Source organism: Tympanuchus pallidicinctus, unplaced genomic scaffold (genome assembly GCF_026119805.1).
Source record: "Tympanuchus pallidicinctus isolate F22 unplaced genomic scaffold, pur_lepc_1.0 scaffold22, whole genome shotgun sequence".
NCBI classification, from domain to species: domain Eukaryota; kingdom Metazoa; phylum Chordata; class Aves; order Galliformes; family Phasianidae; genus Tympanuchus; species Tympanuchus pallidicinctus.
The window spans coordinates 2,324,139-2,341,491 of NW_026294739.1; the positions used below are offsets into that span (position 1 = coordinate 2,324,139).

General features: G+C 47.6%; 1 protein-coding gene across 2 annotated transcripts in view; it reads left to right on the top strand.

Moving 5' to 3' along the window:
• Positions 1 to 17,353, top strand: part of NGEF (neuronal guanine nucleotide exchange factor) — a 45,769-nt gene that overhangs the window by 23,304 nt on the left and 5,112 nt on the right. For both annotated transcript variants that reach the window (XM_052687388.1, XM_052687389.1), the window contains 7 exons: positions 3,687 to 3,961; positions 10,211 to 10,371; positions 10,587 to 10,739; positions 12,615 to 12,744; positions 13,460 to 13,534; positions 14,921 to 15,010; positions 16,583 to 16,746. In XM_052687388.1, coding sequence (XP_052543348.1) covers positions 3,687 to 3,961; positions 10,211 to 10,371; positions 10,587 to 10,739; positions 12,615 to 12,744; positions 13,460 to 13,534; positions 14,921 to 15,010; positions 16,583 to 16,746 — 1,048 coding nt within the window. The remainder of the gene's footprint in view (positions 1 to 3,686; positions 3,962 to 10,210; positions 10,372 to 10,586; positions 10,740 to 12,614; positions 12,745 to 13,459; positions 13,535 to 14,920; positions 15,011 to 16,582; positions 16,747 to 17,353) is intronic.

Genomic DNA, 17,353 nt, shown 5'->3' on the forward strand with positions numbered 1-17,353 from the left:
AGCGCTGAGCCCGGCGGAGTGCCGGGACGGCGTCGGGCCGAGGTGCGCGAGCCCCGATCGCCTTCTCTGCTGGGAAACCTCCGCCGTCGGCTTTAGGAACGGAGCTGTGCCTTCAGCAGCGCCCTTACACCGTCACTTGGTGCCTCGCGCTGCCCCGCAGGTGTCAGGACGCTGTTGCTCCGTTCCTCAAACTGAGATCGCTTTTGGTAATTACGAGGCAGTCGATCGTTAGGGCGACAGCGAACTTCCTGCAAAAATCTGATTCTGCACGCTCGGAAAGGCGTCAGACCGCGCTACTGAGCGAGCGGCCGGGCGGCATGACGGAGCGGAGCGGCACACGCTGCCCGCCGTCCCTCGGCAGAGCCGTCATTTCTGCCGTGCGGAGGGAGAGCCGGGGTTATGTGGGAGGCTGAGGAGGGGAGGATGGCTCGTTTCATCTCGGGAAGTGACAGTGCGAGACACTGGAACCTGTAGGGCTGTCTGACTGAGCAGAGGAGCGCTGAGCTTTTTGAGGAAGGCAGTGATCAATTCTGCACGTTGTTAGATCTGTTACTTTCTCGTGGCTGTGTAGGAACTCTTGTCCCAAGGCAGATTTGCCAGTATATCTTCAGTTTAAGGGACTGGGCTGCTGAGAGGCGTGACAAAAATACTGAAGCTGCCAGGACTTCAAAGCAACCTCGTTGCTCCATTCATGTATATTTTTACATGCTGCCAATCGGAGGATGCTGTGCGATAGCTCTGCATGCATCCATTTAACTGCACACGGGTGTGTAGCATCGTGAAGGAAGGAGGCAGGGTCTGACAGCCAGAGGTGCTACACTAATCTCCAGCAGGCAGGTCATTCCCAATGGCTGCAGCACACTGCTGCCTACCTCCCTCCTGCCTTTGAGGCACTGATGGACTTTTTGCCTGAAACTGGAGCAGAGAATTTCAGAAAACGTCTCTGGACCCCCTGAGATTTTTACACAGCTTTCAGTGCAATAACGTTTAGTTTAAGAGCGCTGCAAACTCTCTAAGGCGAGCATTTTCCACAATTAGTAACCAGCGTTTCAATTCCCTTCCCAGTGTTTGAGGGAGCTGGGAAGGGAGGAAAATGAAATAGAGTGAACACAGTGGGAAGGTCTAATAACATGTTTACAAACTATGTAAACACCCCTTGTGCAGAATAGCCTCAACCACTGGAGTCACCAGGCAGCACCAAACCCACACTCTGACCACCTGCTCACCCTTCAGCCAGTGCTAGTGGGGACATTAAGCAATGGATGGAGCTTTTACAGGTCTCTGACATTCCATGCTTGCTCTAAATATAAGCATTCACTAAATTATCATATACGTTGTGCTTTTTGACTGGTTGCAGCTCTTTGTTTCTTCCCACCCATTTCCTACATAAACATCTGCCTGTGTTTTGTCTTTCTCCTGGTATCACCCTTTTGTTTCTTCCCAGTATTGCTGCTTGTGCTTAAAATGTGTACCTCAGTGGTGTTTCCAAACGAGTTCTGTTGGTGGATGCCTGTGGTCAGTCAGATCTTCCTGTGTCTAAACATTCATTGCCTGCAACTGAAGGCTCCATGGGTCTTCCCTTCTTGCTTGTTCAGTCGAGAGACCTGGAAACAAGGTCAGGTTTCATCATCTGGATTTTAATTCCTTGCAAACGATGAAAAACGATTGTCACAAGGATTTTTTTATTTAAAGGACTGCTCTCCAGCCCTGTGCAAAGGAGACTGAATCACCCTTACACAAATACAGAATATCCCTGGTTGTCTCAGACATGCAGTGCAGAGCCACCAACACAACATGGTTGTGCGACCGGGTATAATTATCTGCAGTAAGAATAGAATAGATTATGCTCCATTTTCTAAGCATGTTTTCCCTTGACAAGCATTTGCTTCAGGCTTTTATTTCCCACGTCCTGCTCCCGTTGCAGCTCGCTGGGGCAGCAAGCACCCCGTGCCCCACTGTGCTCGCAGAGCAGCACGGCCAAACACTGCTCAGATTCAGCAGGCTCTCCGTCCCTCAAGGAGCCTTTCCACCCAGAAGGAGCCTTTCCACCCCTCCACACCCTCAGCATCCTCACTGGGGTTGATTAGCAGGCAGAAATGCTTAGGAAAGCCAAATAAGCTTACTTGACGCAGAGAGAAATTATATAAGCAGCAGCAGGATGCAAAACTTCAGGAGAAGTCTCTTCTCTCTGGTTACTGTGTAGGATGGTAAGAGAAGACTGTATGGTTTCCTAGGCACAGCTACCCTTATTGCTATTTTAATCTGGCGCTGAGCATCTTTCCAGGGAGAACAGCTACCAGGATACACCCGCAGGCTGCAGTACTGCTCTCCTTGTGCCTGTGCTTTTCCCCAGCATATTTCTGGAATAGTGTTAACAGCTACTGGAACAGAGCCTTGGGAAAACTGCTCCAGAGATGTATCAGGCAGTGACAGAGACATTTCTGCCCTCCCTAGACAAACTCCTGACCCAGTTGTCTCTCAACGCAAGGGATCTGCTTTTGAGATCCAGTATCATGAGTTCGTGTGACCGGGTGGATTTTTATCCCTAATGATTAAGACTAAATAAATTATGTAGGTTTTGCTGTTGTTTTTTTTACATCAAGGATTTTTATCTTTATTCATTTGTCTTACACTTCTGAGATTCGACTATAAGCCAAGAGAGATGATGTAAAGTGTTCTCTTCAACTTGAGTAAGTGAGGAGAGTGATTCAGAGTAGGCTCGTGTTCTCCTGCCTTCTCATAGCCTCTAAATTGCACTTCATGTTCAAGCAATTAGTACTCTGGATCCTACAGGTGGCTTAGAGATATGGGAACGTGGAGGTCTTAGAAGAGAGATAGGATTTTCTATAGGCAGCCAAGGAATTTCAGGATTCCTTCAGGTGCTATCTGTTGAAAGGGGGAGCTGGGGCAAGTTCATCTGCTGCTGAAGCTAGCAATGGCAATGCAGAAGGCACCTCGTGAGGTCGGTGTGCAGCAAGCTGTGTGAACTCACGGCCTTTTCTTAGTGGCATTCAGGTAACTTTGAGCCTTACATTAATATCTTCAGTCATCATAGGAACTGAGCAGGAAAAAAGAAGTCGAGCAGCATGTCCAATGCTAACCGCAAAGTCAACACCAAAGCAAACTGGTGATGGTCCCAGTGCTTCACCTATTAAATACTTTAACAACAGCTCACTGTTTTCTCCTTAGGGATTTTCATAGCCATCAAATTGGTCCTTTGAAGCAGTTTCAGCGTATGCAGTGTTATTTCTCCAGACACAAACACACCTTTTGATCTGTACCCCGAGAAAGCCAGCAGGGCAAACCTTTCTTTCCAGCCTCCTGGCTTGTAGCATAAGAATACTGCAGAGAATATCAAGGTCTTAAAAGAGACATTTAAAAGCTTGGTAAATAACAAAGCATTCTTCTTTCACTCCTCCCACTTGGTTGTGGGTTCACCTGACCGTTAGCACACGGTTTGGGATAGAAGATGGTTAGCAATGTTTCAGATTTGGGCATGGCTTCTATGTGGGGCTTGCACTGCTGGTTGAAGTAGGAGCACCCTGCGTGACTTTTTGTCTCAGTGCAGAGGGCTGTCCCTCATTCCTGCTGGGGTGAGCCAGGGCAGCACAGCCCTCCATTCCCACAGTACTCTTCTGTTCTTTTGTTCAGCTGCAACCTCTCAGACCTGTTGTGTTGCCTCCTAGGGCTCTTGTATCAGGAGTATCGAGATAAATCTACGCGCCAGGAGATCGAAACCAGGCGGCTGCAGGATTCACAGACAGACCCTGAGGAGAGTTCGCCCAGTGAGGAAACCCCACCTGAGACAGAGCCTGCAAGTACCCCCGAGAGCAAAGCTGCACCACAGTTCAATTTGCTGAGGAACTCCAACTCCAGGTTCAACTTATGGCAGGACCTGCCGGAGATCCAGAGCAGCGGGATCCTCAGCATCCTCCAGCCGGATGAGATCAAGCTGCAGGAGGTAAACTGAGAAAGTGGAATGTTTCTTAACTGGGCTGCTGCCTAAAGGAGCTGGAGTGAATTAAATCAAATGATTGAGATTTAAGAACAGTAAGCTTCAGAGCAGTCGCAGACGAGCCTTGTTTTGCTAAGCGTTTTCCTATGACACACTGCTTAGCACCACTCACTTTTTTTTTGAAATTACAGGATATTATCCTGTATACTGTATTGTTGATGGACATCTATTTGGCAAAAGAGAACTTATTCTGCTTTTTTTGATTGTGCTAGGAGCCTTTTTCGAGAAAGAGAGAGCTAGCAAAGAGATTCTTGCCTTAGAGCTTTGGGTCTCCGGTGCAAATTAATCCACCAGAAACCTTAGAAGCCTTGAAGAGTTAACTGCAATCTGTTTTAAATATGATGGCATTACTGGAAAGAAAAGTGATGGAGATTTTTAAGCTTCCTGATTCTTAAATGCCGTTACTCAGAGTCTTATGCAAAACAGTAAAAAATGTTGGCAGGAATATTTGCATTTCAGCCATACATTGCATTGACATCACGGCTTGAGAGCTATATGGCGATCATTTGTAGGGCTACATCTAACAAGGAGCTGGTGAGAGCAGCTGCCCCAGTCAGAGAAACCATCAGTCACACAATTTAGAACGGGTTGCTATTTTTGATAGCATGGGGAGCATAATTGCTCTTTGTTACACGTTGCTCTGCGTTCGTAGCCAGCAGCAGAGGCAAACAAAACTTGTTTAGTGTGGTGTGTGTTGCAGTATGGACCTTCACAGGCCTGATCCTGTGAGCTCTGCTGTGCCAGGATCTCTTCTGGGGCTCTCCCCACCTTTGTGTCTGTTCTGCCCTGGCTCGTGTGGCTGAACCCAAAATGCTGAAGAACATCCCAGGGTGTGACCAGTTCCCCCTGAGCTTGCTTGGATTTGCTTAGTCAAGAATTATGAATCACTTCTGTACACACAGTCCCACCCTGGTCCTGGCCGAAGCTGTGGCTTCCCTGTTGCACTTGGAAAGACTCAGCCCTTGATCCTCAAAGGTGTGATGTGCAGGGCTGTTAGTTACACCCCCAGTGCTTAAACAGGGTAGTTCAGGCTGGCAGAACAGACTGGTGGTGTGATTGGAGTATGGCTGAAGGCAACTGAAGTGGTTTGTTGCTTTTCCATGGATATTTCCATATCAGATTTGTTCTGTTTACCTGGAAAAACACAGTTCTTGTAACTGCCAGCATTACAAACACAACCTGGCGTCCATAAAACTACAAGCTCTTCTTTCTGCTTCTAAATAGAGTCATTTACATCAGCTTAAAAGTTTGCATCAGAGATTTCAAAAGATGCCATTGCTCTGGGGTTACGTTCATCACCTATAGGTATTGTATGGAAAAATACCTGTACTGCCAGGCCCAGCACCAAATTTTCTTCTATCTCTTTAAATAACAACAGAATTAAAGCAGATGGAGATGGGACAGTGCTGCCTCATAGAAGTGCTGTGCTTTCCCCTCGTGTCACTTTATCAGGGCTGAAATTTTCTTCCTGTTTGTTCTGGATTAGCACAGTAAGAGATTACAAAACTGCTGCAAGCCAGAAAGCTGTGAAATTGGCTGAACACAGAGCAGATAGAGCGGAGAATTTGATTTTTGAGGAAAGTCAAGCACAGAAAACAACGAGTGTGGGAGAAATCACTGAGACAATTAAAGAGATTATAGTGAATTCAGCGTTGAATTCACAATACAAGAAACCAGCAAGATAACACAATACCAGGTAAAAATCAAGACATTTGTTTTTCAAGCATCAAAACAAGGACCTGGGCTGAAAGAGCAATGGATGTTTGGAAGTTCTTGTGAAAGGCTCTTTGTCATTGTCCCCATTGCTACAAATGACCCAGAAAATGGAATTTCAGGGGGGAAAAAAACACCTCCCACCCCCCAGCAGTTTCAGGAGAGAAGATTGCAGCACGGCCCATTAGCCCTGGGAGCTCAAACAGAAGTCAGGCAGTGGTGGCATCAGCCACATCAGCATTTTCATCTGAAGGCAATGTCAGGGGAATGGAACGTGAAAAGAAACAGCTGGAAGTGTCACAAAATGTGGGCGAAAATGCAGGAAAAGAGGAAAAAAACAAAGAACAAATGACAGACTGCAGGGGTCAGGGATATACAGAAACTATGTGCCACTAGAATAATTATGAGAAATGATTAAATCATTCATAGGGGAGCTTTAATTATCCAGACATCTGTTGAGCATCAAACACAGCAAAACATGAATCACCGAGGACCTTCTTTTAACTATATAGAAAATAGAGTGATGCAAAAAGTAGGACAAGCCAAAAGCACTGTGTGGGTTCTGACATGGAGGCAGTGTGGGGAAAAGGACAGGCAACACGGGTGTAGCAGAAGGAGCAAATGGCCAAATAGAGGATGTGCTCCTTGTGTTACATAGAGTGGAGGTTACAGAATATTCAGTCCCAAAGGCTTGGAAAAGGTAGCCAGGGGAAGAAGCCTGATTTAGTATCCTTCTAGCACGAGCCTTACATTGCATGTTGGTACTGCCTGTTTGTGGAGAAGCTCTAATTTACTCCTCCTTCCCACGTCAGATCTCTATCTTTCAGTATGTCCTTGTTTGACTTACTATATAGGTTATTTGTTTTGTCCTCCTCTACTTGCTGTCTGCATTGATTTTCCTACACTCATCCTTTGTGTTGTAGGAGACCCTGAGCTGGGTGGGATTGGCCATAACAGTTTACAGAGTAAAAAACAACAACAGCAAAACCAGAGTAGAATGATATTCTCCATCCCCGAGCTGAACCGTTTGTGCTGAGATGGGCTTTGCCAGATCTTTTTTTGGTGGGGATTGTGGCCGTTTTGGTGTTAGAAGGTCAGGTAGCCAGGCTCATCTGCACCTTCATGGCACAGCGTGGATTTGGATCAGAGAGCAACTGCTGTGAAAATGTTTGCTGAAGCAGAAGAAGGATTTGACCCTTTAGTGTGCAGCAGTGAGGTGCTCTCTCCGTGTAAGAGCATGTTGGACTAGGAGGCAGTCTTTCTCTTTAATTTCTATGCAAATGTCCAGGAAAGTTTTATTTCTGTTCCTTCTTTGAGCAAACTTTAGATTTCAAGCCTCTAAATTTGCTGTGAAACAGAGCTACGCTCCTGAAAGAACTCTTAGGCCTTGCTGCATGTCTAGCAGTTGGAGGAGACATGGCCCCGTGAGGACAGCCAGGTTTGAGGGCTGGTCACAGCCCATACGATGGCATCAGATTGAAACAAAATCCCTCCTAGGCTAGATCTATTAAGTAGTGGTTTACAAGAAGATCAGAGCTGTTGGGAGCAGCTATTTGCAGTCTGTGCAAAAAAACACCATTTTGTCACAGCAGAGATTTACCTTGTAGCATTGCTTACTCTTGTCTCTGGTGACTCTGACCTTTTTCTTCTTTTTTATCTTCTGTATTTCCTTCTTCCTTAGGCTTCCTGTTTCCTTTCTTAGTCTCTGCCAAAATAGAAGCAATGAAAACAATTAGTACAGCTTTTATACAACTAGTAGATTTCATGAAGTTAATGACCCAGAGGACTGATGGAACAGTTTTGGTCATGTTTCCAAGAGACAGTTTGAGACTGGACTCTAGAGGATAGCATTACATCCGTTGACATCTAGTTCAAATGTTCTCATTATTTCTGCAACTCTGAAGCCAGAAGTTCACGCTGCTTTATCTAGCAAGGGCTCAGGGCCAGCAGAGTTCAGTTATTCTGCAGAGATCTCTTCACTATATCACAGTTTAGGAGTTTGTTCCAATATGAGATACAGCAATCTGGGCTGTTTATAGTCAGCATCGGGCTACTTTGGATCTGCAGTGAAGCAGCTGCATCTCCAGAGTAACCTGAGAAACCCGTGCCTGGCAGATGCTGTAGCAAACACTTCCAGAAGCTTGCCTTGATCAGTGGAGATGATCTTTATTTCTCTGGAATCTCCTTTAAATCGGAACCCTGTGGACTGGCAAATCACCATGGATTTCAATGTTTCTTTGGTCCATCTTACACTCTGCATGTGCCCATGCAGGTCTGGTGCTCACATTGTGGTGGGCAGCAAACACACACAAATGGGCCTTTCCAGACATGCAGATGGGGGACTTTTGTAGCTGCAGGTCAAGAAGGGAGGTCAGAGATCAGAAGTGTTGTCAGAGGGCTGAAAGGCTGCAGCAGGGAGGCACACCTCGATCCTGGCCCTGGGGAGATTTTGAAGGACCTGCTTATCCCAGCTGACATCCAGTCTAGGGAATAGAAGACTCTGATTTAGATTACATGTTGGAAGGAAATTTTTTCTCTCAGAAGGTGGTGAGGCCCTGGCTCTGCTGCTCAGAGAAGTGTGGGTGCCCCATCCCTGGAGGTGCTCAGGGCCAGGCTGGATGGGGCCCTGGGCAGCCTGAGCTGGAGGAAGCAGCCAGCCTATGGCAGGGGTTGGACTGGGTGGGCTGTAAGATCCCTTCCAACCCAACCGTTCCGTGATTAAGTGACCCAGTTCTATTCTTTGTTGTGTCTTTACCTATTTCTTCTTTTCCTCTCAGTTATTAAAACAAAAAAGCTACAAGTAAGCCTGTAAGAGGTGTATTTAGGAGACTCACCCATTCGTCCATTTGTCTCATTGGGAACCTGTTCTTGAAGAAAATGAAACATCTGTGTATTCCTTAAACCCCAGCTGTTCCACAGACACCAACAAAGTGAATTCATTTCTACCTGCACCCTTTGCTCGCTCTCCTTTCTGGGGCTGCACTGGCACAACCTCCTTCCCTGATGCAGGACAGGGCCACCTGCTTAGGGCTCCATTGGACTTTCTGCTCACTGGGATTATTTCCCAGGCTGCTAACTCCACAAAGAATGGAAATGCCGATTTAGCTGACAGCAGCTCTTTGCTGTTCCTATCCTTGCAGGTCTTGCACAGCAGCAGTGTCAGGAATGTTATCCAAGTCTCTGTACCTTAGGTCCTTCTGCAATGGAGAGCAGCAACTCCAAGAAAAGACCAGAACCTGATCAACAGAAAGTTTCAAATCATTTCTTTAAAAATAAGATTTAAAAGAAAAAAAAAACAAAACAGCCACCACCAAACAACCAAATCGGCTCACAGGACACACTCCCTGCTAATTTAGAAGATACTTTTTCACATGCACAGCAAGAAAAAAATGCTGTACATACTTTCTATTCCTTTGGGCTTGCTTGGCTCTGCATTGCTCATGCAGCCCCAGAGCTGGTGGGGCTCAGGGCCCACTCCTCCTCACCAGCATGCAGCAGAGGAGCTGTGGGCACTGGGGGACTGCATTGGCAAAGCAGCTTTAAGAGGAATGAAAGAAGACTTTGCTACCAACAGGTTAACCTTTCTGTAGTGATAGCATGGCCCAGCCCCAGGATGCACCTTCATCAAGAAATGTCTGAAAGAGCTAATGATTTTCTGCTGCATCGAAGCTCATGCAAGAATCTTAAATTAATCTTACTTAAAGTAATGGATTCAGTGTTTGTGTCGATAATCACTTGCTTTATCTACCTGCACACAGCCCAGAGAGAAAGCGAAGACTGTCCCTGTGGCACGATTATAGGCAGAAGGCTTTACATCCTCAGCTCATGAACTTCAGATTTATCTCTAAATCAAACCATCCATGTCTCTTTCTGCTTCCCCAGACCACATCCCTGGCCTGAGGAAGGCAAGTTGCTTGCCAAAGACTTCTCCCTTCACAGGAAAAGCAAGTTCTGAAATTCGGAGATTGTTTATAGCTTACAGTAATCATTAGGAGCTTCTGTGTCAGAAACAGTGCAGCCAGGCTTGATCATGCAGCCTCCCTTGTGCAGCAACAGCTGGATTTCCTTAGGTTTGGGCAGCACGCAGGGCCTTGGAGTACCACAGCTGTATTTTTGTATTAGCCCTGCCCCAAGGAGTGTGTGTGGTGTGCTGGGTTTGCCCTGTGCCAATCCCCACACCATGGTTTTTCTGAAACGAGCACTGATGGTGCAATGAAGCCTTGCTGCACAGCACAACGAGCCCCAGCGAGCAGAGCTACAAGCTGGTGCTGTCACAAGGAGGGTGTGTGAGGGCTGCCTAAGGGAGCTGCCCAAAGGGGAGAGGGATGTGCTGCATGGTGACGAGGGGCATAGGGGCACCTGAGGCAGCCTCAGGTCAGACCCAGTGGCACTGGGGAGGTGGGGAGAGCCTATGAAGTGCTTCTATGTGAGCATGAGCAGTAGAACAGACCTGCTGATGTCCTTTTCTGGGTTCCTCCCCAGGCAATGTTTGAGCTGGTTACTTCCGAAGCCTCGTACTGCAAGAGTCTGAATCTACTGGTGTCTCATTTCATGGAGAATGAGCGTCTAAAAAAGATCTTACATCAGTCTGAGGCACACATCCTCTTCTCCAACGTCCTGGATGTCAAGGCTGTTAGTGAGCGGTAAGACAACTGCTGCTGGGGTTTTGGCAGTTGAGTGGCATCTCGTTAACTGAGCTTGTGCAGAGGATGCAAGAGCTGACTGCAAGCAGTCTGCTACCCAGTCTTTTCCAAAAGCTTAGTGACACATTCACTGCTTTCAGCCCCAGGGGCAGAAGCTGGGCATTGTGTTGGACATGCAGGCGATAATTAAACTGAGTGCTGGTTTTCTCATCTAGATTCCTGCTGGACCTGGAGCGGCGGGTTGAGGAGAACATTGTGATCTCGGATGTGTGCGATATTGTGTACCAGCATACAGTTGATCACTTCTCTGTGTACATCACCTATGTCTCCAACCAGACCTACCAGGAGAGAACTTACAAGCAGCTTCTGTGAGTTCCCGTGCTTGATGCTGTATTAAAATTGCATAGGCGATAGATTCAGCTGTTGGATGTTGCTAATTGGGACAGTGCTAAATGGTACAGAAACAGGATTTCTCACTTCACTAATGCAATTAAAAGGCTTTAGAGTAAGGGTAAGGGTGGGGTGACAGAGTAGGCAAGTAACATACCAAGTGAGTTCAGAGCCAGCAGTTCCCAGCTGTGGGAAGTAGCTATGATGGATGTGGGAACACGCACTTGTGAAACATACACATTCTTAAACTGCAAGTAGAGGCAAGAGACTGAAAGGCCGAGGTTACAACGCAGCTCCTTGATGACAAGAACAGCCACTGCTTTTCCTAAGCTTCCCAACGAGGCTGAACCTTCCCACACTTGGGAAAACTTATCAGAAGAACAACATTTTCTTGAAGGAAAGAAAAAAAAAAAAGCCATTTTCATCACATTCCGGTATTATAAATACAGGCGCTATCTAGGCCTGAGGAGAGAATCCAGCATATTTTTGCAGTGTTTTTCAAGTTCAGTCAGGCTTCTGGTCTTGGAGGAATTCTCTTCTATCGTCTCAAAACAAAGACTGCCCTACAAGCCTGTCTTTGAGCAGGAGAATTAATTTCTCTTCAGTTACCATGTCCTGGATCCTTTCAGGACAGCCCATTGCATGCACTGCACTGTTTCCTCCCCGTAGCAGCAGCTGGTTTGGGGGGGAGTGTAATGAGCCCTAATCCTTTCCTTTCTCTGCTCTCCAGCTTTTGAGGCAAAAAAACCCAACAAATAAACCCAACACACTCTAAGCAACCTCTGCTGAGCTTGGCCAACTGTTCTTCCCAAAAGAAGGGTACTGCAGGGTTTCCTTGAGTCAGAGGTGAGCAGTATAAACGCCGTGTCTGGGGTCATTAGCTAAACACTTGGAATTGAAAGAGACATAATCTGGATTAGGTGAGCTTGAAAAGCAGCTGTGGGAGATAGGAATTTAGAGGGAAGCTTTTTCTTAATTTTTTTTTTTTTTTGTCTGAGGGAGAGCACAAAGTAAAGGGAATTTTGCAGCACTCTGGTGAACATGGAGCCTGAGATGTTCCACAGTTGCTCCCACTTTGGACACACTCAGATCCATTCTGTTGTGGCAGTGACACGGTGATACAGGCACCTGCTGCAGCTCTGAGATGCACTTACAGTGAGTGCTGTCACAGTGCTCTGAGTTACGTGGAGTGAAGATAGGTTTTGCACAGTTAATGATGTCTTTGCATCCGTGCTGATCTTGCCAGCTGTGGCTCCAGCTGTGTGTGTCCTCCCTGGGCCGGGCCCAGAATTGCCAGGAGGTGCTGGCTTTTGGCTGCAGCTGCTGAGGCTGCTTGGACTCACCTACTGTGCTCCCCTCAGGGAAGGTCCAGGGATGGCGTGTGCTCTTCTCAGGCCAGATAATGATTTCCATCCTCCAGCTCAGCAACCAGGAGTAGCCAAGTTCTGTGACTTGCCTTATTCTTATGACTGTGTGAATTCCACCTTGTCACAGAGATCCAACTGTGTAGAGATATATAATTATTCCTCTGACTCACTACTTGGACACACACCCCATTCACACACACCTACGCACGCAGTGCAGCGTATGCTGCTGAGCTAGATGTGCTACACATGTGAACGCACTACCATGGCTTCTACATTAAAAGTCTATTTTTTCCATCCCCCAACGCTATAAATAGTTCTGGATTTAAACCAAAATACACCTAGAAGCATTCCGTTTCCTCCTTCCTTCTTTTCTGCTCTCGGGAGAAGTTAGGCAGATGCTGTCTCTGGGGTCCGTGCTGCTGGGTCCTCACCCACACAGCAGAGGTGCAGGCAGGGCAGCACTCACGCTGTCTCTCTCCCCCTCAGCCAGGACAAGCCAGCCTTCCGGGAGGTGATCACACAGCTGGAGCTGGATCCCATGTGCAGAGGTTTATCCTTTTCTTCCTTCCTGATTCTGCCATTTCAAAGGATCACTCGGCTCAAGCTTCTGGTGCAGGTAGAGTTTTGCTCTTCTGTATTGCCCAGAGGTCGCCCGCATCACTCCAGGGATTCTATTCAACAGTTGCAAATGAGATACAGCCACAATTAATCCTAGAGCTGGCTGAAGCCTTTCCACAGAATTGAATATTCTCAGCTGTGGAAAAGCGTTCAGTCAGTGAGAGAAAACTTCCAAATTCACACTGAACTTGCCATGTTTTGCTGAACAAAAGAGTTGAGGAGAAACTTCAGAAGGGGCAGCAGCCATACTGTAACCAGCTGCCTGATTGTTAAGATGCTGCTGTACAGTCTCAGAATAAAACCACCCCGAAGCCATGTACTACGCCACATCATGGTGTCTGGGGCCAGCATGTGGCAGCCACCTTCCCCTTTGCACCTCTAATCACTGCACTGAAGGACATGCATCTACGGGAGGAGGAAACAGCTCCATCCCAAAAAGTCTTATACCTCTTGGCTTGCCAGTAGCACTGTCTGTTAGCAGCAGGTCCAGCTATTTCACTTTTATAAAACAGTAGCATTACTTTTCAGATATTCAGTTGTAGCCAGATGAAACAGGCTTTAACAAAAAACAGAAACTCAGAAGTAAGAGTATCTGTGCTCTGTCATCCTCCCTGCAATTAGCCTGATGGACAGAAGTAACCCCAAGGAGAGCAAAGACCCTTCTGTGCTGTCACACTGGGATCAGAGTTAACACAGCTTTTGCTCCTCTGCAGAATATTTTGAAGAAAGTGGAAGAGAAATCAGAGAGGGAAACCACTGCTCTGGAAGCGCATAAGGAGCTGGAAACAGTAAGTTTGAATGAGCCTATCTGAAGGCCATTGAGATTAAATCACTGTCAGTTTCACCCCAAAAAAGACATACAGACTGCGTTCACTCCTGAAGTTGTCCCTTTGATTCCCACCTTTGGACTTAATGTTTGAGAGGTGGGGGGTTGCAGGCAGCTGTGTGGACGAAGCAGGCTGCTGCAGGGACTGAGGAGTTGAATCCTCTTCTCTTCCTGGCCTTCAAGAGCTTGGAGTTCTCTCTTGAATCCCGCAGTTCACTTTAAGTATTTCAAGCTGGAAATTGCATTAAAACATCCGCCTGAGGATCCAGCTGCAGCTTATGACTGAGATATTAAAATAAACTAGGCTATTGGACTTGCTCTAACCTATCCCAGGAAATGTTCTCTCTGCAGATCACTGAGGATAAAAACAGAGGCCGTAACAATGATGATTAGTGTGCAGTACTTTATATTTCCAGAATCCTTCCTTGCTTCTGGCAGCCTGTTGTTGTCCGCTGGTTCAGAGCTCAAGGAAGGCCGTTGCTGTGGGTTGCTGGTGGAAAAATGCTCTTTTTGTATTTATCTGTCAGAGACCCATCATCACTTTCATAACTGTCTTTACATAGTTGTCTGTAGACATTTAAGTTTAGATGCTGGCATCACAGCAGTGGCCGTTTGATGCCTATTTTTCCCATAATTATCTTCCTGGATGGGCAGAAGCAGATCTTGGTTTCAGTTGCTGATACTCTGGTGAATTTTCAGTAAAAGAAGCAGTGCACGAAGCAGTGCCTGTTCTCCGACATAATTTTTCTACCTAACACGTTCTCAAGAGAGCAGTTCCTTATGAAACAGGCAGTGACATCTAGGTTACAGTTCCTGTAACAGGGCAGTGCCTGCGTGTTGTATTTGGGGTTTTTTTCCTGTCACAAACATCTCTCCCTGAGACATCCCATAGATTGGGCAACTGGTGCTGCTTGGCAGAACCACAGCACTTCCATCTTTGAAATGAGGATCTTCGGATTTGTTCTCCTCTTGAAGATCATACTGTGTGTGTTCCTCTGTTTTCAAGCATTGGGAATGGGGAGGAGGAGATGTTTGGTGTGTCAGGATCTGATAAACAAACTGTTCCCTTTCTTGCACAGCCAGGAGTGCTGCTTAATGTTGTCTTGTCTGGTACCTGAATGCGGCCATCTGACAACTCAGCCTCCAGCTGCAGCATCTTCTGGGTGCTGCTTTTTTGGGTTTGGTTGTTTATTTTCCGCTTTCCCATGTGGACACATTGCTGATGAAAGAGCCTGGCTTGGTCAGTTCCTGTTGTAGCTCTTCCCCTCAGGGTCAGGCCTTTCTGTGCTTGACATCACTTAGCTGCTTAGGCCACTGAAAGCAAACCTTTCTCTTCTCTTTTTGCCAGGTGGTGAAAGCATGCAATGAAGGAGTCAGGAAGATGAGCCGAACAGAGCAGATGATCAGCATCCAGAAGAAACTGGAATTTAAGATCAAGGTATGAGCACGGGTTGGTAGCACCCCCACAGAGGCAGTGAACCAACAGCATCCTGGCACTGCACGTGCATATTCAGTAGTAACAGCTCAGCCACATCCCTTTCGGTGCCATTTAGCTGTGGCAGTGCCCTGCTGCCCGCGCTGTCCTGCTGCTACTTTTGAAGGAGATGCACTGCTGCAGGCACTGCATTTGCAGTTGGATGCGTATGATCTCAGGCACAGAGCCAGAGTGCTGTGCCCACACAGGGGTGATGTGCTGGCATCAGCCTGCCCGTGTGCCATGGGCAGCTCCTGCTCCAGCACTCCGCCTGGCTCTCACCTCACTTCAAAATGTAGGTCACCTTTCAGCTATTGTTTTACATTATAAATGATATTACAGGGAGATTAAAGCTAAAAAGCAAAACACTTCAAAGCTGGAAAATACCAAAATGAAGGCTATCTCACAATTTGTAATTCATCCTTGTGTTTATCCATTAAGTACAGGCTCTAATTACCTGCTGATGATCTGTTCTGGGTCCACTTAGATCACAGTCTGCAGGATGGCACTGGGCTGCAGTAGACACGAGGCTGCCTTCATCTCTCCCCAGCTGCAGCAGTGACGCCAGGCAGGGCCAACTCAGCTGTGGGGCAGGCTGTCCTGGGCACTGACATGGGGTATAAGCAGTGCAAGGGCACAGGAAGAAAGGCTGCACTGCAGCATGTGTGGTGAGCACAGAGAAGAAGTGAAGGTGGAAGGGATATTTCCAGTATTTCAATTGTTTAACCAAAACCATACTGTTCTTCTAATATAAGACATGCTTTGTTCTGGGGTTCTTGAGATAACCACACAGTGGTTTGGGTTAGAAGGGACAGAATCACAGAATCACAGAATCACCCGGGTTGGAAGGGATCTCAAGGATCATGTAGTTCCAACCCCCCTGCCTAGCAGGGCCACCAAAACCCGGGACCTTACAGCCCACCCAGCCCCAGCCCTGGCCATGGGCTGGCTGCCCCCCACCAGCTCAGGCTGCTCAAGGCTCCATCCAGCCTGGCTCTGAGCACCTCCAGGGATGGGGCAGCCACACTTCTCTGGGCAGCAGTGCCAGGGCCTCACTGCCCTGGTGTGTGGTAAAGCTCTAACAGAAGTGCCGTTGTTGCTGCTTGAGCAACCCAACCAGTGAGAACTCATTTAGCATGTTTTCTTTTAGCCAAAAAGCCAACTGTTTTTAAAGACAGCCTCTCTGTCCAGGAAGGTTCAGCCCAGGTGATGAGACATCAGATGGGCCAGAGACAGGATCGGGTTTGCAGGGCGTAGCCTGGTGTTTGAATCCAGCACTTGGCACTCCAGCACCACTGTCCTCAACTGTTTGCTTGTTGGGCCCCTGCTGTGTCTCCACCATAGCAGTGACACCCTGTGCTGGGCCGTGGGCTGGGTGGCAGAGCACGCTGCACCCTGTGTAGCTCTCCATCCTCTGCAGTGCGAGTCATTCTGATGGAAACTCACTTCCTTCTGCATCTCCCACTGCTTTCAGCACCTTAACCACTTGAGTCCAAGTTGCTCTTCTGATCTCGGCTGTCTTTGTCTCGCTCCCAGTCTGTGCCCATCATCTCTCACTCCCGCTGGCTGCTGAAGCAGGGGGAACTGCAGCAAATGAACGGCCCAAAGACATCGCGGACGCTGCGCACCAAGAAACTCTTCAGAGAAATCTACCTGTTCCTTTTCAACGATCTGCTGGTCATCTGCCGGCAAATTCCAGGGTGAGTGCAGAATTCAGGTAGCGCGTGGGCACTCTGAGTTCTTTGTAAGCACCGGCGGTGAGCCCTGCCTGCTTGGGAGCAGCACTGCTCTCTCCAGATGAAGCCTCACGGCAAGCAGGGCTCACACATGTCTCCCAGCAGGGTAAGCAAATGTGTATTGGCCAGTTCCTGTGGGGTGGCAGTGAGTTCCAGCAGCTGGTGGGGCTGATCCAGGAGGCCTGCCTTTCTGCCAGGGAGTGAGCTTTGACTCATCACCGCCGAAGGAACAGCTCACATTTAGTCACTTACATTTCTAAGAAAAGAGTCCAGAAAATATGAGCAGCAGGGAGGGGCGTCAGTTGATGCCTGCAGCTAGCAGTTATGTTTGACATGATGTAACCTGCCTCAGGAATGTTGTGGTGCTTAAGACTGCGTTTTGTGCAGCTAGAGACTAGTGAATACAGCAGCACAAACAGGGCCCAGAGAACAGCACGTTCTTTGTGGCATTAACTGCACTCACCAGCAGGGAGCATCTCGGCAGTCCTGTTTCTTATCAACGTGTCGCTGCAGTGTCTGCATGCCTGGAAACGTTTTGCTTCTGCGGCAGCTTGTATCCAAAAAACATGGA